The 24,306-nt window shown below is 37.1% G+C and overlaps 8 protein-coding genes, 1 non-coding gene and 1 pseudogene across 11 annotated transcripts; 4 read left to right on the top strand and 6 right to left on the bottom strand.

Annotated features, from left to right (window-relative positions):
- Nucleotides 1-257: 257 nt before the first annotated feature.
- On the top strand, nt 258-1,858 carry LOC108851846 (uncharacterized). The gene is made up of 8 exons (XM_018625314.2): nt 258-413; nt 497-556; nt 654-759; nt 883-925; nt 1,003-1,163; nt 1,277-1,333; nt 1,427-1,505; nt 1,618-1,858. The coding sequence occupies exons 1-8, from the start codon at nt 343-345 to the stop codon at nt 1,629-1,631; spliced, it is 591 nt and encodes a 196-aa protein (XP_018480816.1). The 5' UTR covers nt 258-342; the 3' UTR covers nt 1,632-1,858.
- Nucleotides 1,859-3,337: 1,479 nt separating this feature from the next.
- LOC108849628 (protoheme IX farnesyltransferase, mitochondrial-like) lies at nt 3,338-6,452 on the top strand (annotated as a pseudogene).
- A 1,146-nt stretch (nt 6,453-7,598) lies between these two features.
- Nucleotides 7,599-8,645, bottom strand: LOC108852710 (RING-H2 finger protein ATL67-like). The gene has a single exon (XM_018626205.2). It carries the CDS (start codon nt 8,447-8,449, stop codon nt 7,817-7,819), a length of 633 nt encoding a protein of 210 aa, XP_018481707.1. The 5' UTR covers nt 8,450-8,645; the 3' UTR covers nt 7,599-7,816.
- A 262-nt stretch (nt 8,646-8,907) lies between these two features.
- On the bottom strand, nt 8,908-10,051 carry LOC108853736 (late embryogenesis abundant protein At1g64065-like). Its single transcript, XM_018627172.2, has one exon. The coding sequence runs from the start codon at nt 9,642-9,644 to the stop codon at nt 8,982-8,984; it is 663 nt and encodes a 220-aa protein (XP_018482674.1). The 5' UTR covers nt 9,645-10,051; the 3' UTR covers nt 8,908-8,981.
- Nucleotides 10,052-10,184: 133 nt separating this feature from the next.
- Nucleotides 10,185-11,190, bottom strand: LOC108848373 (desiccation-related protein At2g46140). Its single transcript, XM_018621725.2, has 2 exons — nt 10,717-11,190; nt 10,185-10,620 (listed from the first exon to the last, which is right to left on the bottom strand). The coding sequence occupies exons 1-2, from the start codon at nt 10,965-10,967 to the stop codon at nt 10,353-10,355; spliced, it is 519 nt and encodes a 172-aa protein (XP_018477227.1). The 5' UTR covers nt 10,968-11,190; the 3' UTR covers nt 10,185-10,352.
- An 814-nt stretch (nt 11,191-12,004) lies between these two features.
- On the bottom strand, nt 12,005-13,872 carry LOC108849287 (uncharacterized). Of its 2 annotated transcripts, XR_001949157.2 has the most exons (7): nt 13,624-13,872; nt 13,417-13,482; nt 12,990-13,064; nt 12,777-12,906; nt 12,549-12,674; nt 12,137-12,447; nt 12,005-12,053 (listed from the first exon to the last, which is right to left on the bottom strand). XR_001949157.2 is itself a non-coding variant. In XM_018622834.2 (6 exons), the coding sequence occupies exons 1-6, from the start codon at nt 13,797-13,799 to the stop codon at nt 12,304-12,306; spliced, it is 717 nt and encodes a 238-aa protein (XP_018478336.1). In that variant the 5' UTR covers nt 13,800-13,872; the 3' UTR covers nt 12,100-12,303. The 2 variants fall into 2 exon arrangements, 1 of the variants encoding a protein (XP_018478336.1); XM_018622834.2 differs by lacking the exon at nt 12,005-12,053 and having other exon boundaries at nt 12,100-12,447.
- A 76-nt stretch (nt 13,873-13,948) lies between these two features.
- Nucleotides 13,949-14,021, bottom strand: TRNAE-CUC (transfer RNA glutamic acid (anticodon CUC)). Its single transcript has one exon. It is a non-coding gene; the product is annotated as a tRNA-Glu (tRNA).
- Nucleotides 14,022-14,157: 136 nt separating this feature from the next.
- LOC108851511 (sphingoid long-chain bases kinase 2, mitochondrial) lies at nt 14,158-16,428 on the bottom strand. Its single transcript, XM_018624950.2, has 12 exons — nt 16,163-16,428; nt 15,971-16,047; nt 15,822-15,875; nt 15,685-15,744; nt 15,536-15,613; nt 15,400-15,446; nt 15,272-15,312; nt 15,102-15,186; nt 14,902-15,016; nt 14,699-14,821; nt 14,516-14,616; nt 14,158-14,426 (listed from the first exon to the last, which is right to left on the bottom strand). The coding sequence occupies exons 1-12, from the start codon at nt 16,380-16,382 to the stop codon at nt 14,297-14,299; spliced, it is 1,131 nt and encodes a 376-aa protein (XP_018480452.1). The 5' UTR covers nt 16,383-16,428; the 3' UTR covers nt 14,158-14,296.
- Nucleotides 16,429-19,952: 3,524 nt separating this feature from the next.
- LOC108855818 (protein BPS1, chloroplastic) lies at nt 19,953-21,713 on the top strand. Of its 2 annotated transcripts, none has more exons than XM_018629730.2 (2): nt 19,953-20,110; nt 20,530-21,713. In XM_018629730.2, the coding sequence occupies exon 2, from the start codon at nt 20,541-20,543 to the stop codon at nt 21,564-21,566; it is 1,026 nt and encodes a 341-aa protein (XP_018485232.1). In that variant the 5' UTR covers nt 19,953-20,110; nt 20,530-20,540; the 3' UTR covers nt 21,567-21,713. The 2 variants fall into 2 exon arrangements, with proteins under 2 accessions (XP_018485232.1, XP_018485233.1); XM_018629731.2 differs by lacking the exon at nt 19,953-20,110 and adding an exon at nt 20,142-20,396.
- A 140-nt stretch (nt 21,714-21,853) lies between these two features.
- Nucleotides 21,854-23,820, top strand: LOC108851815 (mitogen-activated protein kinase 12). The gene is made up of 6 exons (XM_018625283.2): nt 21,854-22,141; nt 22,240-22,369; nt 22,491-22,628; nt 22,703-23,035; nt 23,121-23,304; nt 23,391-23,820. Exons 1-6 carry the CDS (start codon nt 21,975-21,977, stop codon nt 23,555-23,557), a joined length of 1,119 nt encoding a protein of 372 aa, XP_018480785.1. The 5' UTR covers nt 21,854-21,974; the 3' UTR covers nt 23,558-23,820.
- The last annotated feature ends 486 nt before the right edge of the window (nt 23,821-24,306 follow it).

Genomic DNA, 24,306 nt, shown 5'->3' with positions numbered 1-24,306 from the left:
AATATTAAAGAAGGATATAACATTGACAAATTGAGAATTGTTGCGAAAAAGAAAAGTATGAACAGATCATCGGGAATGGTCTAGGGCCTAAAACTCCAAAATATATTGGGCCTCTACTTAGAAAAATTAGAATATGCAGTTTTTTACCTTGCTTTTAGAATTAATATGGGCCATCAAAATAAGGCCCATTATTCTCATCATCGGGCTTATACTTGGGGGAGTTATTTGAGAGTTAGTCTTCAATGTCTGTCTTCTGTTGCTCATTACCTTTTGAACAATACTAAAACCTCTCTCCATCTCTGTGCTTCGTTCTAGGGTTTTCTGTAACTCCTTGATTCAAAGATGGGAAGGGCAAAGAAGCCTCAGAAGTTTGCTGTAATGAAGAAGACGATAAGCCACAAAGCTTTGAAGCAGTAAGTTAAAACGACTCTTCTTCCTCGAAAGTTGATGGTTTTTTTCTAAAGCTAATTTGTTTTTTTTTTTTAATTGTCTTAAGTTACAAGGAGGAGGTTCTGAATCCGAACAAGAAAGACCTCACTGAACTTCCCAGAAACGTGTAAGCTTAGAAATTTAGCTAACCCTTTTGCAAAGTTGTAATCTTTTTATGTGTTTACTAATCTTAATTCGATTTCTTTTTTTTTGGTTTGGATCAGACCGAATGTTCCATCAGGAATGTTCTTTTCTCACAACACTAATATGGTTCCTCCTTACCGAGTTTTGGTCGATACTAACTTCATCAACTTCTCAATTCAGAACAAGGTACATATCCTCCTATTGTATACAGAGCTATGCTCTCGATGTGTGTACTGTCAATAGTCTTCACTGGAATCTTCGTTTTGGTTTCTAACTGATATCCTTGCCTTTTTTATTGTATTCAAATAGATTGATATTGAGCAGGGAATGATGTTCTGCTTGAACGCAAAATGTGAGTTCCTTCAACCTTTTGGTAGGTGTGTATGCAGAGATTCTTACTCTCTTTTTGATCGTGTTACGGATTTGAAGGCACTCCTTGTATCACTGACTGCGTCATGGCTGAGCTTGAGAAGTTAGGCCAGAAGTATCGTGTCGCTCTTAGGATTGCCAAGGATCCTCGCTTTGAGAGACTACCTTGTGTACACAAAGGGACATATGCTGATGACTGTCTCGTTGACAGAGTTACTCAGGTAAATATGCTTCCGCTTTGTCTTGCTTTGTATCCAGACTCTTTATGGAGAGATGCTCTCTAGTCTTTTGTATGTTTTCTTTGATATACTTTGGTCTTGTTTTTTATATACAGCATAAGTGTTTCATGGTGGCTACTTGTGATAGAGACTTGAAGCGAAGGATACGAAAGGTGAAAGAACAGTTTGATTACTGTCAATACTTTTTTTTTTTTTACTGTCCATTGCTGAAATATTTTGTGCGGTATCTTTTGATGGTTTGTCAGGTTCCTGGTGTGCCTATCATGTATTTGGCAGGCCGCAAGTACTCAGTAGAGAGGCTGCCTGAAGCAACACTTGGTAGAGGTATATGCATCTTTTTGGACTGTTGTTACATCTCAATCTAATGAAACTTTGGTATCAGCTTTTGTAAGTACCCTTATTATGGCTGTTTATTATTATTATTATTATTGTGCAGCTCCAAGATATTGATTTTTGAACCGAGACCCGTAATGGACTCCGAGAAGCTCTGAAGCCCTAGTTAGGTGTTGGTTTAAGCCGAGTCGAATGTTATGTTATATGATGTCTTGAGCGATTTTGGCTCCCCTGTGTTTGTTAATCTGCTTGAATACAAACTTAATTAATAAGTTTATAGAAATCGTTTGTAATGCCCTTTACCACTTCAAGACTTTTTTTAAAAAAAACACATTATTCCTTCATCTATTTACACAGTTCTGTGAATCAAGGACCATAATCATGTCTTGATTGACATGCAAGAAAGTGTATTTTTTCAAAAAATGGAAAAATGCATTTTTTCAGAATTTAAAATATTAATTAGAGTATCCCTAGAAATATAAGCATATTCTTCTATGAAGCAAAAGTTTTGATCTGCGGGCTAGTATTAAAGGATTCAACTTGCTTAAAACATTTAACGTGTTGTAGCATTCTTTTAAATTGCATATGTCATCCAATGGACAAGGCAACCAAAAGACTCTAGATTAATGTGTTGTAGCATTCTCTTAAATTGCATTTATTATCCAATGGACAAGGCAACCAAAAGACTCTAGATTGATGTCTGAAAAGACTAACCATTAGTAGTAACGGTAACATTATTTTCCTGATCTATATATATATCTTCTTCTTCATTTCAATCTAAACTACACTCCACTACACTCCACTACCAAGACAAACCCTATAACTCTCTGATCAAATTCGAGGAAGGAGAAGACGGATCCGTTGCTTAGAGAGGGTAGATGCGGCGGAGAGAGGAGGAAGGGGGAACATGAAGTGCGTTTGCGTTGCTGTGTACGTGCTTCTCAAGAGGCGTTTCTCAAGAAACGAAGTGAGAAAGGTTGTGATCTCGGAGATGGAGATGGAGATGGAGATGGAGATGAGATAGAAGGAGAAGAATCATTGGAGACGGAGGACAAGGGGGGTAAAGTGGTGGAAGAAGAGTCACGGCCCTGAACCGGGTAAAGTGATGAAGGAGGAGGTTAAGATCACTTCATTGAAATTCAGAACTGAGGTAAGACTTTCTTTGATCAAAAATATTGAAAATTTTATGGATTTATTTGTAGAAATTGAGTGAGACCTGACTGTTGGTTGGTATTTTTGTTTCTCTGCAGCAAAGAGTTGAGGTGAAAGAGGAACAAGTTTCGCCAAGAAGATTCAAGAGATAACAGATGGTGGAAGAAAAGATGAGAATCTCCACTGCTCAAGGTATCTAATTTGGTGTCTTTTTCAAATCTTTTTTTTTTTTTTAATTTTGGGGAGATTCTATATTTACTTGGGTTGAAGAAAGGAAGAAGCTTATGTGTATATTGTTAGTGTGGAAACAAAGTAGAAACTTGCGTCCTATCATTTGATTGATCGAGGTTATGTTCCATTTTTTTACATTTATGAGATCACTTTGTTATTTCTATCAGTTCTTGGAAGATATTCAATATTTACTTAGATTGAAAATGGAAGAAGCTTATGTATTCATATTGTGGTAGCATTTAGAAACTAGAGTCCTGTCATTTGATTGATCGTTAGAGAAGTTAGGTTCCATTTGAATTTTTCACTTGTGAGATCATTTTGTTATTTCTATCAGTTCTTGGCAATTGCTTAGATTGAAAAGGGAAGAAGCTTATGTGTATCTTCATTATGTGAAAACACTTTTTGAGATCATTTTGTTATTTCTATCAGTTCTTGGTAATATTCTATATTTTCTTAAGATTGAAAAAGGAAGAAGCTTATGTGTATATTCATAATGTAGAAACAATTAGGAACTAGCATTGTGTCTATTTGAATGATCGTTAGTGAGGTTAGATTCCATTTGACTTTTATACTTATGAGATCACTTTGTTATTCCTATCAATCATTGGCAATATACAGTTTTCCCCTCTTGTTTTAAACGCTTTTTTTGAAAAAATTGCTTGTTTGCAATAATCATGTGATGATGTTTGTTTGTTTCCTTGTGCAATCATGTGATGAGGAAGAAGCTTGTGAGTATGCCGGCCAGATTGGAGATGGTCAGGAGGAGAGCTGATGACAGAGATAGCTGTTTGATGTGGAAGCAGAGCACCATGTCACAGAAGATCAAAGGGTTACGCTTCTGGACAAAGGTGGTACGGAGGAGGACGAAAAGAAACGTTCGGTCACGCGGGGGGAATGGACTGATATTAGGATTATGAAGAATCCACAGACAGAGAAGAGCAAAGGTTACAACAGCCTTTGTGCATCCAATGGTAATCGTCTACACTTTAAGTTTGTGTAGCTTTTGTTTACATTTGTATATTTTTGATGATTCTCTTGGTCATTGGGACTGCAGGCAGATCAATGTGTGATGTAACCGCAAGATAAGATAATGATACCATCCCTCCCTCTTCATTGCTTAACATATGCAAGACATTGGACTTCACAACTTTGTAAATATTCTTGACCATCGGCTCTTTCATGTGTGTTTCCAATAGAAGGAGAAGCTGAAACATGGATGAGATGAACTTTGGTTCGAGGAGGACAGCAGCAATGCCACCATGAATCGATTCGACTCGAATGTATGCCTTTCTTTTTTTTTTTTTTTTTTAATATTCACAAACGGCTTCTTAAGGAAAGATCTGATGTTTGGACTGGAAATGACTTCAAATGTTTCTTTGCGTGCATGTTTGGGAGCTTTCGAAAGCTCGACTCAGGTATCTTTCGGGCTGATTCATTCGATCGTTGCAGCATGCTCGTGGTTGCGACATCTGGCACTGCTTTACATCCTCGGTACGGGGAACGCTGCGGCGGTTGACTTAGCGGGTCTTTGTTACACGTGTGCTGGCACCATGATGACTGCTGCTTCTGCTAACTCCTTGAATCAGATTTTTGAGATAAGTAATGATGCTAAGATGAAGAGGACGATGAAAAGGCCCTTGCCTTCAGGACGTATCGGTGTCCCACATGCTGTTGCGTTTGCTACTATCGCTGGTACTTCTGGTGCTTGTTTGTTGGCTAGTAAGGTGGGTGAGACTGTTTTGTTTCTGTTGTGGATTTTAGTTTCTCTGTTATTATAAGAGATTAATCTTATTTTTTCATTGGCTTTTACGGCAAGGTTATTGCAGACTTATATGATGGCGGCTGGACTTGCATCTGCTAATCTTGTGCTTTACGCGTTTGTTTATACTCCGTTGAAGCAACTTCACCCTGTGAATACTTGGGTTGGTGCTGTTGTTGGTGCCATCCCTCCTTTACTTGGGTATCCTCTCTTTCCTCTTCGTTTCTCTTAGTTCATGTATTAGGGGTTTTGCTAATCTTTAATTTATGTTTTTTTGGTGTGTTCAGGTGGGCTGCGGCTTCTGGTCAGATCTCACTCAACTCGTTGATTCTTCCCGCTGCTCTTTATTTTTGGCAGATTCCTCATTTTATGGCCCTTGCACACCTTTGCCGTAATGATTATGCTGCTGGAGGGTAAGGTTAATGTGAACCATATGAGTTTTATAATAGATATAGAATGTCTCCTTCATATAGTGTTGTTCTTGAAAGTGGTCACCTGAGCTGCATGATCTCATTGCTCTAAATAGTACTAGACAATAGATACATTTTTTTTGGTGGCTAGATAACGAGTTGTTTCTGGTAGAAACTAACTTTTGTGAACATTGCAACCTTGACCACCCAAGTTCTGATGTTGTGCCGTATAACCTTGTTGTCTCAGTTACAACTTACAAGATGCTGTCGCTGTTTGATCCATCAGGGAAGAGAATAGCAGCAGTGGCCACTTAGGAACTGCTTTTACATGGTCCCACTCACGGTTGATAACTAGCGTGCGCCTTACAAACCAACAAAACACTTCAATATATAAATCGGCTATCATACAACCAGGAACTCTACGGCACGTAGAGAGAAAGCAGATTCGCGATTGGATACGCACCAATCGTAACTATGTAGGTAAGTAGGTTTCATCTTATAGGCCAGTTTTCAAAAAAAAAAAAGGTTACATCTTATACAGTTACGAGTACGTTTATATATCCGAAAAAAAGAATCACAATATGCTATAGCTAAGTTTAAATTTAAATTACATATTATTATTTTATATTGTTTATTGCATATATATATGTTTATAAAAATATTTTTTTTGTCCACAAAAAAATAGTTTTATTTATTTATAAAAGTTAAGACAGTAGTCTACATACCGAGTATCAGCCTTTAATATTTGGACCGACGACAGTAAGAGCATGATTAACCCTAAGAGCTAAAATGTGTCTCTTAATATTTTTTTAGTAATTAGTGATGGTTAAGAGCTTGTAGTTAAGAGATACCTAAATGTGTGTCCTCCATTGCAAGTTTGTTAAGTAAAGGTTCTTACAAAAATTGAAAGAACATGAGAAGAAAGAAAGAACTTGAGAAGGAACATTTGATCTTGTGAATACACTTTCATTATCCATATCATTTATACAAGTTTCTGATAATATCACCTGACTTAACTGAAACATTATATAAATAAAAACTTCATCAAAGAAACACCACACCACTGAACAGGGGCGGTCCTGAGCACAGTAAGGTGAAACATTGGACTATGGCCCCCAATTTTTTAAAAAATATTTACACTGAAAAAGGGCCCCAAATTAGCAAAAAAAAATTTTTTAGTTAAAATCTTTGTAAAATGTTTCAGGTCTCCCATCTTTCAGGAACGCCCCTGCCACTGAAACAAGACAACGGGAAAGCAACTTACGGGATGAAGAAGATGTCCTGCTACACTGTTCAGAAGCTGAAGATTCTTCTTCCTGTGAAATGTCACCTGCTTCGCCTTCACCTGCCTGTTCTTCACGTCGACCTTGTTCCCGCACAGAATGATGGGGATGTTCTCACACATGCGGCAGAGATCAAGTATTTGCTCAGGTAGACCAATACCATCTTCAGCCTGTAAAAACACATGTGCAAGAGCCAAGCTTTAAGCTTTCAAATTCATCAACAATAAGAAGAGCAAGCGTTTCCTGATCAAACTTAAAGAAATATTGCACATGATTTTGATTCCTCATTAAGCATAAAAAAAAATCAAAAATTTAGCTGCTGGACAAACAACTAAAGACAGAGTCATGGAGGAGAGAAACAAGCTTGTGCTTGCTCATCCTCTGGATACATGACACTAAACACACACACTATAAATAACAAAAGCTACAAATAAACCCAACAATATAGAGAAAGTGAACTCCCAACAACAACAAGAAAATAAGCTTGAAGCTGACATATAACACAACAACAACAAGAGACTGAGGCAGGAGAGTATATCTAACTAGAGATTCAAGAAAAAGGTTGAACTTTTAACATACCCATTCGATGCTTCCTCATCACTGAACCTTCTCAAGGTAATGCAAAACAACGAGAATCAGGGTTTCTTCATCACAAATTAAACAGAGAGAAAGACGGCGCAAGGATGCGGTGAGGTTTATGCTTTTAAATCAATCAAAAATTAAATTCAATCAATCAAATATAATTGAGTGATTGAGAATCAATCTGGAAAAAGAAGAAGAAGAAGACTCACCCGCCAACGAGCGAGGAGGACGAGACAGTCTCCATTGTTAACGTCGACGAGAGAGGAAGAGAAGAGAGAAAGAGAGGAAGAGAAGAGACAAAAGACTTCAGATCTTTTTCCATGCGACACGTGGCCATAAGAGTTGCCCCTTCCAAGCCTTACGCAAGAGGCGAGTCTTGAGCTTTCTTCTTTTTTTTAATAATTTTTTTATTATATTTATTCTAAGAGGTTTGTTAAAAGTCAGCGATAATGCTGCTCTAAGGTCGTCATCAACTACTAGCGGCAAAAAGAAAACTAGTATACAACTACTATTTTAACTCTTTTTGTACCCAACTTTAGAAACATCTATATCCGACAAGTGCCATAGATTTTTAAACTAAAGCAAGTTACACTGTTCGAAATTCAAACACAAACATTAATCATGTTTCACACATGCGACTGCGTTTTTGTTTCTGAAACGTTCATATAGATAGGGAAAACAAAAAAAAAAACACGTCAACAAAGAAAGGATAAACATGTGAAGCAAATCGTTCAAACTAAATTTCATTTCGATGATATTAATGGCAAACTCCACTTCTGAAGAAAAATTTATCTACAAATCAGTAAAGTTTGTAACGAAACGGAGCCACAAAAATAATTAATATAACCCTAATTTATTAGGCGAATGGATCTATGTTAAAATATCTCATCTTCTTGCTCTCCTCCGATCAGCGGCATACTGCGAGAGCGGCACAACTTCCGACAAAGGTGTTGACATAGGTGTAGATGTTGGTGTCGGAAGCGGCGAGTTCCGACAAACAGGACAAGATCCGTTGAGTTTAAGCCACGCGTCAAGACAGCATAAATGGAAGTAGTGTTTACACTCGGGCATCATCCTCAACATCTCTCCCTCTTTATACTCACACAAACATATCGTACACGAGGTATCTCCTCCGCCGCCAAATCCATCGGAAGACGCGGCGGAGGTTTCTTTGGAGAAGTGGAACTTCGGGTAAGAGTTTATGACGGCTTGGTCTAGTCCCACGATGACGTCACCCGCTTCGAGATCTTGGTTGTTGGCTTCGGAGATGAAGATTATGCGAGGGAGGTTAACGCTTCTGCCACCTTCCTCGGTGGTTTCAACGGCGGTTGTGCGGCGGCGAGAGTCGCGGCAGCAGATGTAGGAGGATAGGAGGACGATGGAAAGGAGGACGAGAAACCCGAGAGCTATGGCTATGGAGTAGCCAAAGCCTAGAGTTGTGAGGTGAGAGTGGTTGGAGTCGTGTGGCGGCGACGGCGGAAGTGGAGGAGGGTGGAAGAGGTAGGAGGCGGTTGACATTTGATGATTAAGAAGAAAAATGGGTCCATGTGTGTGAAGACGGAGAGAATGATCGAAAAAACGATATTTTAGAACATTATTCTATTTAATTAGTTAGAGGAAAAAGAGATGAGAGGTGGGTGGGAAATGCAGCTGATGCATTTACTACAATTGTGTGAAAACTGAAATTTGCATTTATTAATAAGGCAGGTTTTATTAATTAAGTGGCCCAACCCAAGGACTGTAATTTAAAAATATTATTGTATTCATTTTAATAGTTCAATTTATTTAATTTAATTTAATTTAATTTATATGTTCGAGCATTGTAACATACTCGTAACATACTCGTAGTAACATTGATAGGTCAAAACATACTTTACGTAGATATATTGATCGTGAGCTATACGTAACAGGATCAATGTCACAATACTCGAACACAATAAATTAAAATAAAATAAAATAAACAAAAATGACCAACAATGTTACAATCACCCATAATCAAATGACCAACAAAACGCTAAATAACGCATACCTTAATATGGAAACCGAAATCTCAAAGATCGATATTGTTCTTGCACTCGACATCTTGAATAGCCTGTCGCGAGATGTTCACAGCCATCGTGCAGTTCATTTTAACCGTAGCGTGTTTCTTCACAATGCCCATTATCTTAACCTTACCACTAATCCTAGTGTAACTCCACAAGTTAACAAGACCCGACGACCCAAGTACTTCTCGAACCAAACCAGGCTCAGACACTAAACGATCTATCCTTATATCAACCGTCATGTTCATCCTCGCCGTCCGATGCGCTCTGGCCTTTCCCGGTGGCCCACGTGCTTCACCCACCACCACTCCCTTGTAATATATATCCGTCGTGGTGTTCGAATACCTAAACGTTACATAATTCGGATTCTTGACAGACACGTCAACGACCATCGAGATGTTTGTTCCCAACAGTTGGATCTGAGTCCCTGCGGTTGAATCTTGGCCGTTGACTGTCACACCGTTCATTTCTATGATCGGGGCTTTGACTCGGAACACCGTGAATACTAAAGTCAACACGATCGTGGTTAGAATTAGAGATGTTACAATGACGCAGAGTAGGCATTTGATTTGGTTTTTACGGCGACAAAGACGTTGGAGAGTTTGTTGTTTGTCACTCGACGGAAGTGCAGCCGCCGGAGTTAGCGGACGAAAATGTTCTTGTTCCGTCATGGTTGTTTACGTGTGTGTGTGTGTGGAGGGTGGTCTGACTAATTATTTCTAGCTAATGTGATTTATATAAACCAACTTAAGTGCCTTAGTGGTCGAACATGTTTCCTTTGATTATTTGTTATATACTGTATCTGTGTTTCATAATGTAATCAATTCTTTAAGAGAAAACAAAAGAAAAGAAAGGTTAAAAGGAAATCAAAGTAATGGGCCTAACCAGTATCATTACTGGCAGTGGAAAATGAGTATCGTATTAATTTTGGTGTTGATCATGTGTGGTAGAAAGGTAGAGAAGCTGCGTATAGGTGGGGATGTCCATTGCTTTGCACCAACTATAATTCACCAGCTCTTTACAAGTTTGACTTATGCATCAATGTCCGAGTAAATAACTTTTGGATTACAATTATAGTTTTATACTTACAAGACGAAGATAAACAATCCTCCAATATGGCCAGTCTCGTTAGTTGTATATGAACTGGATCTGTTGTTTAGTATAGCATATAAGAGTCTATGCAGGTTAAATTACTCTCCACCCTTCTCCAGAGTTCAAACTGTGAAGTTTTTTTATTCTTACCAACAACATGTTCAAAGGAACACATACAGAAACCAAATAAAAAGTCCTTTATTAATTCAACAACAAAACAAGAGTACTCCACAACTGAAACATCCAACGATCGTCTATGTCGTTTACGGATCGGTACTTATTGAAAATCACTCAGAGGGTTTAGAGTTAAAGATGTCGGCAAAGGAAGGGAGCTTGATCTCACCCTGAGTAGAGACAGGGATGGTAATGTCACCAACAACAGGAAGGTCGATGGTTAGTCCGATGTCTAGTTGATAGTCGATGTCCCAGTCCAAAAACATGTCCTTCATCAAACTTATCGCTATGCTGTAAGGCACCTTAACCGGTACGTCCAGAACCGTCGACCCGTTCGCAACCAACGAACCCGGATCCGGTATCGTGCCAGAGGCTATCATCCTACACGCAACCATAAAAGCATATAACATCATCTACAAATGACGTGTGAGTGACGTCACATACAAAGAAAGAGATAATGGAGGAAACAAGACAAACCTTGTGTCACTCTTGAGGATGTAAGAGATCTGGCAAATAGGGATGGCTTGAGGGTAAGGATTCTTGACGGAGACCTTGGCGTGATAATCAGCTCCTTGAGCAGTCACACGTACGAAGTCTACGTCGTCCACGGTGGCTTCCGGAGTCGGAATATTGGCAAGCTTCTCTGCGAAGAAACCTTTGGCTTTGTCCAACAAGCCTGAGATCAACGATCCTTTCTCTTCTACATCCTTTTGCTCCGATGATGACATTCTTTCTCTGTTTTGTTTTAGACCTTTCAACTAGTTCTACTTCGAAATGATCAGATCTATATCTCTATCTAATATCTATGGCTCTGTTGACTCTCTATATAAGATTTGCTTTGTACTTAAGGATAGATAATTAATAATACCTTAATTACCGGATAAGCGTGTCATTATCCTATAGGTTGTGGTAAAAGGGGATGAATGAACTCTTTAAGAAAAATATTATACGAAAAAGGAATAAAATACAAAGACCATTCTGCATATTATATGGAAAGATCCGCTTGCCGACAGAAAATGAAAGATTCGTTTATTTTTGTCTGAATCATCATGGTCGTAACGTGTGCGCTCTTTCTTTGCTTGTCCGATTTTTTTTCACCCCCAAGAGAAAAGAATCTCATTCTACAATAAATAAATAATAAAAAATCATATAATTGTCGTTATTATTTCTTTTGAAAAATCAATAAATTATATTTTTTTCTCAAAAATATATGTAAATCCTATTCAAAAATTTAGCCAGTGTTACACAACAAAACCTTTTCTGGATTTTTCTTCAAAAAAAAAATAACCAAGGGCAGAACAAAATTTCTAAAGATTTTAATCTTTGTGTTGTAAAGTTTTCTAATCTTAGTTTTAGCTTTGCAATTGATTGAACATGACCTATTGAAATAGGTTTAATCCAACTATTTTAATACAATTACTAAAACTTCTTAATAATTATTTTAAAAAAATATTTTCTACAAATATAATTACAAAGAAAAAAACAAATATAAAAATTAAATTTTCAAAAAAAGGTGAAACAAAAAGTATAGTTTAAATATTATAATCTAGTTTCTATTATTTTCCGTGCTCTTTTTGTAACTTTGCATTTTATTTAAATAAAACAGTTTGTTAATAAACAAAAAATATCATATAATTTGTAATAGATGGTAGCTCGTATGTACACAAAAACTTGATTTTCTTGGTAAGTTGTTACCACAATGCTCGTTTCCTTGGACAATCTAAGAACTTCCTACTTCACCATACACATGTTTTGTGTGCATATATGAGAGAATCCAACTACATTCAACTAATGTACTTGCGATCAACTGGCACCTAATGTCAACAAAAAAAAAATCAGTCACGTAACCCCACACGTGTGTGCGACTAAAAAACCAGAGATATGGTTTGGTATGGACCTTATCACAGTGACCTTCACACACATAATATCCATGTGTATGTCTCAACCAGAAACATTGTTTGGTTTGGTAAAGTTCATGTTTTATTGTTTTCTATCATCCTAAAGAGAACCACCACAAGGAAAAAAAAAGAGAGAGGAGTTTTTGGGTGGTGTGGTTGACTAGTCTCAGCTAATGATCATCTTGTTGAAGAACTCAGCTTGCTCAGGGAAGAACTCTAAAAGCTCATCTTTGGTTACCCACACAAAGTCTTCGCAGTTACTTATGTTGTATTTCGATGCTGCCACTACACTGCATTTGAAGAAGAACCTCTACACAACAGCAAAAAACGAAGAAGAGAAGATTCAAAGAGTCCATCAAAACGAACTAATCAATAAGCAATTTTTATTTCTCACTCTCAGAGGAGCTTTACCTTGAAAGATGGCATATCAGGTGTTTCTTCAGTAGGTTGAATAGCCATGTGAGCCATTGGAGCATTTCCAACGAAGTACGTGTGAGTTAGGTCTCCCAAGACTGACTTCAAAGCAGATTCAGCACACTACAAAAATTACCAAACCTTTACTACATAAGCACGAGAAGAGCTGAAACAGATGGTGTCATAGATTGTGAAACAGAGGGGATGGATATAAAACCATATCACCTTGCGAAGAGTAGGCTCAGAATCGTAGACTTTTTCAGGGAAATGCCAGACAGGTTTGTCACTAGTAGCTCCAAATGGCTTGCCGAAGACCAGAAGATAGAGTTTCTTGTCGAGAGCTCTATATAACGACCTAGAAATTACAGCAAGTTTCCAAGAATAAGCGAAAGAGAAGACAAGTCCATGTTTTTTTTTAAAAGGGTGTGGAAAACTTACTTCCTATCGTTATTCTTGTCAGCCTCTGTAACTCTGGGAGCAGGGACATAGTCCATTTGATATTCACCCTTGGCTCTGTATTCACACACCCAAAGATCAACCAAAGATGGAATTAAAATGTTCATGGAAACATGATTACACTTTTAAACAACTTTTGAACAGAACCAGAAATGGTCACAGGTCCATCACCTTTTCACTATAATATACATCTATGTGCAGATATACTAAAACATTCAGGTTACAATATAACTAAAACACCTATCTACAGACTCCTTGCTTGCTGTAGTCGTAAAGTTTGGAATAATGCATTCGGACACACATGATGATATGATCTCAAAGAAACTGAACAAAACTGAAACTTTCAAAGTGATACAATCTATAATAACATAACATGTAAAAAGTAGTAGGGTAAGGGAATGAATTTTACCTGTTTTTAGCAATGTCCAAGAACTCATCAGGGTATCTACGGCGAAACTGCTGCTGCCAATTGAATCTGCAATAGAGCAAAGCAACCACTAGGTGATACAGGTTGTGTAATAAAGACCACTCCGAATATCAGAAATTTTACTTTCGCTCATTCCTAAACCACAATGATAGGAGAAAGACATAAAAAAAGGAGAGGAGAGAGCTTTACTTGAACTCCTGAAAAGCGTAAACGTTAGGATCTGGTTTTGGTATCACAACTCGCAATCTCTCGAAAAGCACCGAAGCTACGATCTTTTCGGATGAGGAGGAGCTCGTGCAATACCCTCGCAGCCTGCTCTCCACGAGAGGCCTCACTATTAGCTGTTGAGATCTCAATCTCTGCATTTCTCTCTATCTCTCCCCAAAATGACAGAAAAAGGAGCAGACTTTGAAAACGGAAGTCGATAAGATCGAACAGAGGCAGAACCCCAGTGAGTAAGGGTTTACAGAACCGGAATCCGGTTTGCAATAATAAAATACGAAAAAAAAAGATGCTCCGTTGCCGGGACTCGAACCCGGGTCTCTCGGGTGAGAGCCGAGTATCCTGACCAGCTAGACTACAACGGATTTTGATTGATGCACTATATAACTATCTGAAGACAATGTATGTACCTCGTTGGTAGGGATTCATCACCTACTTCTCAATCTAGTTCCTTCAACTGAAAGGAAAGAAAAGATATTTGTGGTTAATAGTTACCACATATAATAGTGAACTCTGATTGGTTTAAACAATGAATCAAACTTCAAATAAGGAGAATCTTTACAGACTAAACAAAAAAGAAGTTGAATGTATGATTGACTTCTTCTTCTACACTATCTTGGTAGGTGCTGGTTGTGATAATTTAGCTGATCATGTCGATGGCACCGGGTAAAACCTGAAACTTTCTAGGTAGAAAACCAAGATGTTCTCCATCTGACTGAACATAGATGCTTCCACTCTCTGATATCTCCTCAACTTCTATACTTTGTACACTACAATAAAAAAAAGATGCGACTTTTTCAAGTGTTTAGGACATATGCAGACCAAAATGTTGAGGACACATAAGAAAAAAATATCTGACCTTCTTGAGCTCACATTGTTAACCGAGAGATGCGTCCCATTGTATAGCTTATGAAGCTTCAGTATGAAATCGTACCATTTGAAGTCTTGAAGAACCACAACCTGCATAAACGTGTATTAAAAGTCAAAAACCTATTCACATTTACAACCCTAAGATTAATGAAAGAAGTGTCGTCGCACGCACCTCAAGATTTCCATTTCCTGGGACAGCGTTGGGAGTGATTTTCATTCCTCCGCCAAAGTACTTAGCATTTCCAACGCAGAGAGCGGTGACTTGTGGATATACTTCCCATTCACCTCCATTGACCTGAGGATATAATATAATACGATGCTTTCAAAATTAATTTCTATGGTGAAGAAGAGATTCTGCAGAGATGGGTTGTTTACCTTAATCCTCATGTCTCGGTTGTCATGTCCCATAAAAGCTTGGAGGGCACCGATAACGTAGCACAAGTTTCCAAATTTCTTGTACTTTGAAGCGTAAAAGCCTGCCTTTGCACTCCTGCAAGTGATAACCCATTAGAGAGAGATTTACAAATCAAGGATCAACCAGATAATCACACAGAAAATTTCAACGATATCCTTACAAATGAACATCAGCAACGTTAATGAAGTAATGTGAAGCTCTTCCTTCCTGGTCGATAACACCGACATCAACCCGTGCTCGTATCCCTGAATATTGCAGAATATGTGATTTCATATGAGACATAATTACACATCAAGTCCTAGCTCTCCTCGGATGTACTCAGTGGCATACCTTTAGCAATGCGCTCCACCGCTTCACGAGGATCATTCTTCCTAATAAAACGCAGAATAGAGTCAAAGATTGTCTCAAACACAACTCTAAGAAACAAATCACATCAGACAGAAGTTGCAAAAACTAACCAACCAAATGTCCTAGCGAAATCCGAACCAGTACCTAACGGAATCAGCTGCAAAAAGGAAATGAAACTGTAAGCTGAAACTCCGCAAGAGATGTACAAAAAAAAAAGTAAAAAAAGGTCTGATTAAAGCTACTCACACCAAGTGCAGCCGAATGGCCAGCTTCCCTATTGAGATTACCAACAGGCTTCCCCTCCCAAAAGAAGCCATTAACAACCTGTGAATAAAAAAAAAGATAGAATGAGTGAAGCTAATATTTTCTAGGCAACAAAGGTTTAGAATTTCTACCTCGTGCAGCGTTCCATCACCTCCTACCGCAATGACAGCATCTGCACCATCCCTAATAGCCTGATAGAAAGTAACAGGTTGATAAGAGAATACGTAACTCATCAAAGCGAGGTGTACAACATTTCACTGCCACTTACCTCTCTTGTAATGTCAATGGCATGAGAAGGACCAGATGTTAAGGACTCACATATCTGAATGAAACAAACAAGAAGACCGGAAAACTCATTCTCATGATATATAATACAAAAGCAAGAAAGAATCACAGAGCATAATCAAAAAAACTCACATTACAGTCTTTAGCAAGACGAGATCGAAGGTAAGGAAGCAACTTCTTCCATTCCTGAGCTGTTCTACCATTTGCTCCTAATTCAACCAATATAAAAACCTCGAGATTGATTCTCATATAAAAAATGATCACTTTAAAGCAATTCAATCGTTTCTTCGTCCACTGAGTAAGTAAGAGGGATAACACACACACCTTGAGGGTTCACGACGAAGACGAGATCACGGAGGCGGGAGGAAGAGGAGACGGCTGTGGCACCACCACCACCACTACAATGGGTGATGCGAACAGAGGAAACACGGTGCTGTCCCCTAAAGAGCGAAGGTTGCTTCGCCGTGTAAGAGCGATTTGAAATGTAGAAATTGGTTCGTAGCATTGTTGTTATGGTTGGCAACTCGGCTCCCGGAGACAGCATCGCCGTTATCAGCTCGTCGACGCTTGCAGAGACACTCTGTCTTAGCTAGAGACTTTTCTTAAAGTTTATGGGCTGATCTTGGGCTTAATCCTTATGGCCCGTAAATCATTCTGGTGAAGATCACTAGACTAGTCCTACACTCTTTGTCAAAGATGTGGGGTCGATACTTTTGCCGACCGGTGTGGTTATTGTGGGGCTCCAACATCACTACAGGCTGTCAAATGGACTTTTCAGCCCCGTTTACGCAATACTATGAATTTGTTAGACCTTTATGTTTTGACTAAAATTCTCGTAATCTAATGAGCCTCACATTTTTTAAGCAACCTGGTAAAATAAACGTGATCCAAAAAATTTGTTTTGAAGAAACCATTAGTCTTCAAATTTTTCAGATTTGTTCGTATTTGAAATAATACGAACGATTTTTTTCAATTTTTTTCAAATTAATCAAAACAGAAGTCTGTAGAACGTGGTATTACATAATTGATAGTTTTAGCCGTTAGATTTGGTTTTATAGTTAAAAAAAAAACAAAGACTTAACGCTAATCTATACTATTAAAAGAGAAGCATTCTTAAAAAATCTACTTATACAAAGTTGTTGCACCCTTTCACTAGACTTAATTTTTTTCTGGTCCTACAATTAATTATTTTAATTATACACAACTAATAACTCTAACTACCTATATATCCTTTTGTGTTACCATAATTAAAGAAAACCCCCTAATATCGTGGGATTGCAATCATTATGGTGTGTGTGGGATATTAATATCATTAAGATCACAATCATATTTAAGCTAAAGTAACATTTTATATTCTGTAGATCTATTAATAATATCAATAAATATATTATATTATGACATCTTACATTATATAATTTCAATTATTTACAAAATCAATTTTGATAAAAACATTTTTGCAAATCATATGTTAAAAATAATATGTATTATCAACTTATTTTATAAAATGTTATTACAATAAAAAATATTAAGAAAGATTAAAACTATTAAAAATCTTACAAATATGTTCTATTGAATTAGTTAAAAAAATCTACCAAGTAAATCTTAAACCATCTAAATTTAAAAAATATAATTCTTATAAAATACACAAAATATAATGAGAGTAGGTTTGTGTATTCGGGTATTTGGATCGGTTCATTTCTATTCTGGTTCTTTGGGTCCTAAACATTTGCACCCAAATAGTTTTTTGATTTTATTTTTGATTTGGGTTTAGGTAGGTTCCTTTCATGTTCAGATCGGTTTGGAATTATAATTCAAATACATGTAAAATACATATAATATTTAAATATGTAGCATGTCTATGAAGGTTCAAATTTTAAGTTCTAAAAAGATTAGAAGTAACCGAAAACCAGAAAAATTTATCTAAAACTTGAAAAATATTTGAAAATCCAACAAATACCCAAAATATATTCAAGTACCCGAAAAAGATCTGAAATACTTCCTGAGAAACCGAAAGTACTTAAACTTTTAGCTGAATACCCGGAAATATTATTTTTAAAAATCTGAAATTTTACCTTAAACTTTACAGTATAAATGAAAACTCAAAATACTAATTCATATCAAACTTTGTAACATAATATTGTACAACAATCTCAAAATACAAATTCATATATAATTTTAAACGGATTCTCTTCATCGATATAATACGATTTTGTAACATAGTAATGTACAACAATCCCAAAATACTAATTCACATCAAACTTTGTCTATAATACAAAAAACTGTGCATTCGGATCATGGTCTACATCCCGCAAGTACACTAAATATGACTGGGTCTTAGGCATGATCCAAACCCGAACAGAGACCCGTGGGTCCAAAAAAATATCCAATATATAGGTAATTTTTCCTAGACCTTAACCCAAACAAAACTTATATTTCCCGGTTAATTTCAGTTGAATTTCTTTGATCTCCATAAAATTACTGTATCATATCTAATAATGTGTTACATAAATATGAACATACAAAATTTCAAATAAGGTAATTCATAAATTATATATTTTAACAAATTCTCTGTTTTGATATCATACATAATTTGTAACATAATATTGTACAATTCCAAAATACTAATTCATATCAATTATTTATATAATCCAAAAACCCCGCGCTTTTGAAGCGCGGGTCAAAATCTAGTCTATACTATTAAAGTAGGATCCTATTGGTTTTTTTACTAAAAATACCATTTTTCTTTACTAACATTGCATATTTCATTAAGGGCAATTAAGTAATATTAATAACACATCTATATTGGGTAATTATTTTTAGATCCAGCCCACTACCCACATCATCTCTCTTGGGCCATTTGGGCAGATTAAAAAATCAGATCAAATTCTTATTTTTTTTCTCCAAGTTCAAATAATTTATTTTCAACCATTCTTAATATTTTGTGTAGTGAACAAAAATTAATCACTTAATTATTATGTTTTTTTCTTTTTTTAATATAATTTAAGCATTCATCAAAAATTGATTTTTTCATTGAAAAGTATAAATCTTTATTAAAAGTATATAATTTTTTTTATTAAAAAAATTAACCACATAATAAAATTAATTTATCAGAGTTATACCAACTTAATTCATTAAAAATAAAGTTTAATTTTCTAAACATAAATATTCATTAGACCTGGATGTTCGGGTACCCATTCGGGTACGGATCAGTTCTTTCAGGTATCCGTTTTTCGGGTTTTGAAATTAAACCCTATTCGGATATTATAAAATATCGGGTCGGGTTCGAGTCGGGTCTTTCCGGGTCCGGGTGAGATCGGTTCTCATGCATAAGAACCTGAAAATAAACAAATAACCAAAGTATCTAAAACGGGTTCGGTTAATTGTACTCAAAGTAACCAAAGTATCTGATTTGGTTCAAATAACCAAAAAAATCTAATTCTATACAGTTTTTTGGATAAACTTTTATCCAAACTATCATATTTTATCCAAAAATATTCAAAAGTACCGAAAATAACTATTATAGTTAACTTATAATATTAATTTAAAATATTAAAATAATTATAAATATAATTATAACATATATTTTTAGATATATATTCACATTTCAGATATTTTCGGGTACTCATTCGGTTCTCGGTTCGGGTCGGATTCGGGACTGGTTCTTCCGATATAGCAATTTAGAACTCATACGGATATTTACCCTGGGTCTGATCGGGTTCGGGACTCTAACTTTCGGGTCTGTTTCGGGTTGGTTCTTTGGGTCCGGATATTGTACTCAGGTATATACTCATTTAAAATAAAACACGATAAAGAAAGATAAAAAGCTTAAGTCTTTTATAAAAAACCAATATATAAAAATATGATATTTATTAAATATTTGTCAATTTAAAAAAATAAAGGAAAATAAACCCGCGCTTTGAAAGCGCGGGTCAAAATCTAGTGACTTGTTTTATAATCCCACGAAACCGTCTCGTTTTGGTCTTTCGACAAAGATAATTTATTTATTTAGCCGTCCACTTTCTATAAGAGTTTTTTAATTCTATGCACAGAGCTGTGAAATTATCAAAGGTAACCACCATTCATAGTTGTACACGTGTGAATTTGTGATTTGTGCTTTACACCACAGTACAGTTATCCTTATAAACTGACGTCGGAGACCTCCGCCATAAGTTTTTTCTCACCTAAAACATATAACGAAGCATTAGAATTTAGAAGGTCATTTCCACCACACTTTCCTCGTTTGATTTCTTCATTTCCAACAACTTTAAATCCGTAAGTTTCCTGGAAATTGAGTTTACTTTTAGATGTTTGTTCTTCTGGAAATTAAGAGTTCCCTGCTCGATGTAGATTTTTGTGTGGATAATTAGTTTCTAGGGTTCTTCGAATCTCTAAAGATTGAAACTTTATCCCCTAAATAGCTGAGTTCTGGCCATCTTTAAGTGTTAGATTAAGAATTATATCAATTTATTACGGTTTGTCTCCATGTGGGATTCTTATAATAAAACTGAAAGTTTAGTTTTTGATTTAAGATCTACAAAAGTTGTCAGCTTTTTGTAAGGTTTGAATCGTTCCTCTATTACAACCCCTATATGTAGCAAGAAGAACACATGATATACCTTCAATTGCTGAAATCAAATTGGTTTATTTGATTAAACATGATGCTTACAATATTCACCTCTTCGTTGTTTCAGTGTCTATCAAAATGAGCAGAGCACAAGATCCACCGAGAGGTTTCTTCCCATTTGGGAACCCCTTTCGCATCCTATCCCCCAAGGGCTCAGCTTTATCCCCGTGGCTGCTCTCTCTACTGAACAACTTCGAGTTACTTTTAGCAGAGAGGCTAAAGAAACTCATGCCCAAGTCCAAAGACGACATCCTCACTCTATCCTGGATGAAGCTAGCTATGGAGTCACTCTGCGAGACTCACAACAACATCAACACCCTCATCACCGACCTCCAGCTCCCTGTCTCCGACTGGGAAGAGAAATGGGTCGACGTCTACCTCGACATCAGCGTGAAGCTACTGGATCTCTGCAACGCCTTTAGCTCGGAGCTCACGCGTCTCAACCAAGGAGATCTCTACCTTAAGTGCGTTCTGCATAGTTTACAGTCTGGTCCTGGTGAGAAGTATCTCCAGGCTAGGTCTTCTCTCGATAGCTGGAGGCAGCATGTTAATGCCAACAACGCTAGAGTCGAAAACTGCCGTGCGGTTTTAGACTCTCTTGTGAAGTCTCTGAGCTTGCCTAAGGTCAAGAACTCTCCTAAAGGGAAAGTTCTGATGAGAGCTTTCTACGGTGTGAAGGTTCAAACGGTTTATATCTGCAGTGTATTTACCGCGGCCTGGTCTGACTCCACTACCGATCTTTTCGATTTAACTGTCTCTGATAAACCGCTGTGGGCTAAGGCTTTTGCTGATATGCAGAGTGTTGTGAACGCTGAGATCAGAGACTTGTTATCTTCGGGTAGGAGTACGATTCTCAAAGAGCTGGAGAGGGTTGATGCTAGTGTGGAGAAGCTTTACCCAATGATACAAGACGGTGTGGAAGATGAAACTTTTAGTGACTGTGTGATGGAGTTGAGGACGCAGGCTGAGAAATTGTCTCAAGGGTTAGATCAGTTACTAGAGGAAGTTGATAGTTTCTTCAAAATGACTTTAAGCGGCAGAGATGTGTTGCTATGTAATCTTAGGTCTAGTGACTCATTCTCTGGCAATGCAAATGTGGAGTAAGAGTAAACAAGTGTAAGCCTGACAGGAAAGGCAGAGTCTAGGTCTCTGAAAGTGTGCATCTGTTGAGCTTTTGTATGTTTGGTTTAAGTGTGTTGGTCTTGTCTGTACTGATTGAAATCAATACAAAGATATAAAACTTCTGTTTGACTTGTTTTTAATAAAAAGATATAATCCTTGCAATTAGTAGTAACAAATGAAATTTGCAATATTGAGAAAAGGAGTGACTACTTCTCGTGACAAAATACACGTATGTGATGATCTTTCATGTTCTTTAGAGTCACGGATCACTTGAGAGATCTTTTACAGTTGAGAAAAGCTTCTTTCTATTCACATGGTTTTAAATGTCTTCAAGAGAGACCTTAAACTTCAACAAAGGCCCTTGTTCTTGGTCTGATTCATTGCATCATCATGTCTGGAGAATCGAGCTCTTGCTCTACAGATCATTGCATCAAAGTGGTACCAACACACGGAGGCCGTTATATTCAGTACAACGTTTATGGACAACTCTTTGAAGTTTCCAGAAAGTATGTCCCTCCTATCCGTCCCATCGGTAGAGGCGCCTGTGGTATCGTCTGGTAAAGCTCTCTTCTGATATCTTTGTTCTTGATCATCAATCATCAACGCCTTCTTCTTCTTTTGAATGTTCATTTGGCTCTTGATTCTTGAGTTTCAGTGCTGCGGTGAACTCAGTGACTGGAGAGAAAGTGGCTATTAAGAAGATTGGTAATGCTTTTGACAATATTATTGATGCTAAGAGAGCTCTACGTGAGATCAAGCTTCTAAGGCACATGGATCATGAGAACGTAAAACCTAAACCTTCAATCAATCTGAGGAAAACAGAGGATACTCTGTTTCCTCTGTTTTATTTATTTCGCTTTTAATCTCCAATCAATCTGATCTACAAGCTTCGGTTTGATTCTTCAGGTCATAGCCATCAAGGATATTGTAAGACCACCGCAAAGAGACATCTTCAACGATGTCTACATTGTCTATGAGTTAATGGACACTGATCTCCAGCGTGTCCTCCGTTCTAACCAAACCTTAAGCCATGATCAGTGTCGCGTAAGTCTGATCTGTGATCTTATGGAAACTCTCTGATCTCATCTTTATTAACTTATATCTTCCCTTTTCAACAGTTCTTTGTGTACCAGCTCTTAAGAGGGCTCAAGTACGTGCACTCGGCCAACATACTACATCGTGATCTAAGGCCAAGCAACGTGCTGCTTAACTCCAAACACGAGCTAAAGATTGGTGATTTTGGGCTTGCGAGAACGACTTCAGACACGGACTTCATGACTGAATACGTCGTCACGCGTTGGTACAGAGCTCCCGAGTTGCTTCTTAACTGCTCAGAGTACACTGCAGCTATAGATATATGGTCAGTGGGTTGTATACTGGGAGAAATCATGACGGGACAGCCTTTGTTTCCTGGCAAAGACTATGTTCATCAGCTTAGGCTTATCACAGAGGTAAACAAAACAAACATCAGTTTTGACCATGTCTGAAAACTGCAGCACTCTTCAGTTAAAAAAATACACTTTGTTGAAACAACAGCTTGTAGGCTCTCCGGACAACTCCAGTCTTGGTTTCCTCCGCAGCGACAACGCAAGAAGATACGTGAGGCAACTGCCACGATACCCTAAACAACAGTTTTCTGCTAGGTTTCCGAAGATGCCCTCTTCCGCTATCGATTTGCTGGAGAGAATGCTCATATTTGATCCAAACCAGCGCATCTCAGGTAAAACCTACAACACACAACAAAGCATGCATGCATGAAGTCTTTTTCATTAGACTTATCTCAATATTTTTGTCTGTTGTGTATAGTCGATGAAGCTCTTGGCCATGCTTATCTATCACCGCACCACGACGTGGCGAAAGAACCTATCTGTCCAACTCCTTTCAGCTTCGACTTCGAGCATCCTTCATGCACGGAAGAACATATTAAGGAGCTTATCTACAAGGAGTCCGTCAAATTCAATCCTGACCATTGAGATACGAAATAAAAACATGTTTGGTGATGATGATTCCTTTCAAGCCTCTCTGTTTTCTTTTTTTTTTTGAATCTAAACTTTTTTTTTGGGTTGAATAATTGCTATGATGATGATGATGATACACACATACATTGATATATTTATCTATATGTCCAAGTAACAGCAGAGCTTCACTTTCTTTATATCAGTTTCTTATGAATGATTCATATAGTGTTTGTCTTTTAGCTCTTTGGGTAAACTGCTAATCTATATAGTCTTTTCTAGTTTTGTCAGGTTTGCACATCTTATTTTAGCCTGATTAATTAGTTTTGATAAGAGATACTAATTAATTTAAAGTTGATGTTAATGTGTAGTTAACTAGTTATGACTTGTCTCTGACCAACACGTAATAAACTAGTAGTATTAATGACCAAGGAAATCTTAAAAACCAAATACAACATCGCATCTGTGTGGTGTTAACCACGTCCAAGTATTACATCAAAACATCGATCACTTAACAACCGTTCGATTAATGTGTGAAGATAATGGCGCGTGATTTAAACTGAAGAAAAGAAAATAAGAAAAGTAGAGTCAGAATTTGTGTATATTTCGTCAAAGACGACGAAAATTCTCTTGGAATGATGCGTTTTATTCTACTCACATTTTAAATACTCGAAACAACCCTTTAAATCTCAGAGAAATTTTTCACCTACTAATGGCGGAGATTTCAATTGTGAGTTTAACAACTGTCCTCTTCTTCTTCTTCTTCT

The sequence above is a fragment of the Raphanus sativus genome, unplaced genomic scaffold (assembly GCF_000801105.2).
Source record: "Raphanus sativus cultivar WK10039 unplaced genomic scaffold, ASM80110v3 Scaffold0206, whole genome shotgun sequence".
NCBI classification, from domain to species: Eukaryota; Viridiplantae; Streptophyta; class Magnoliopsida; order Brassicales; family Brassicaceae; genus Raphanus; species Raphanus sativus.
Note: the sequence above shows the minus strand (reverse complement) of the source record. Positions and strands in the feature narration are given on the sequence as shown.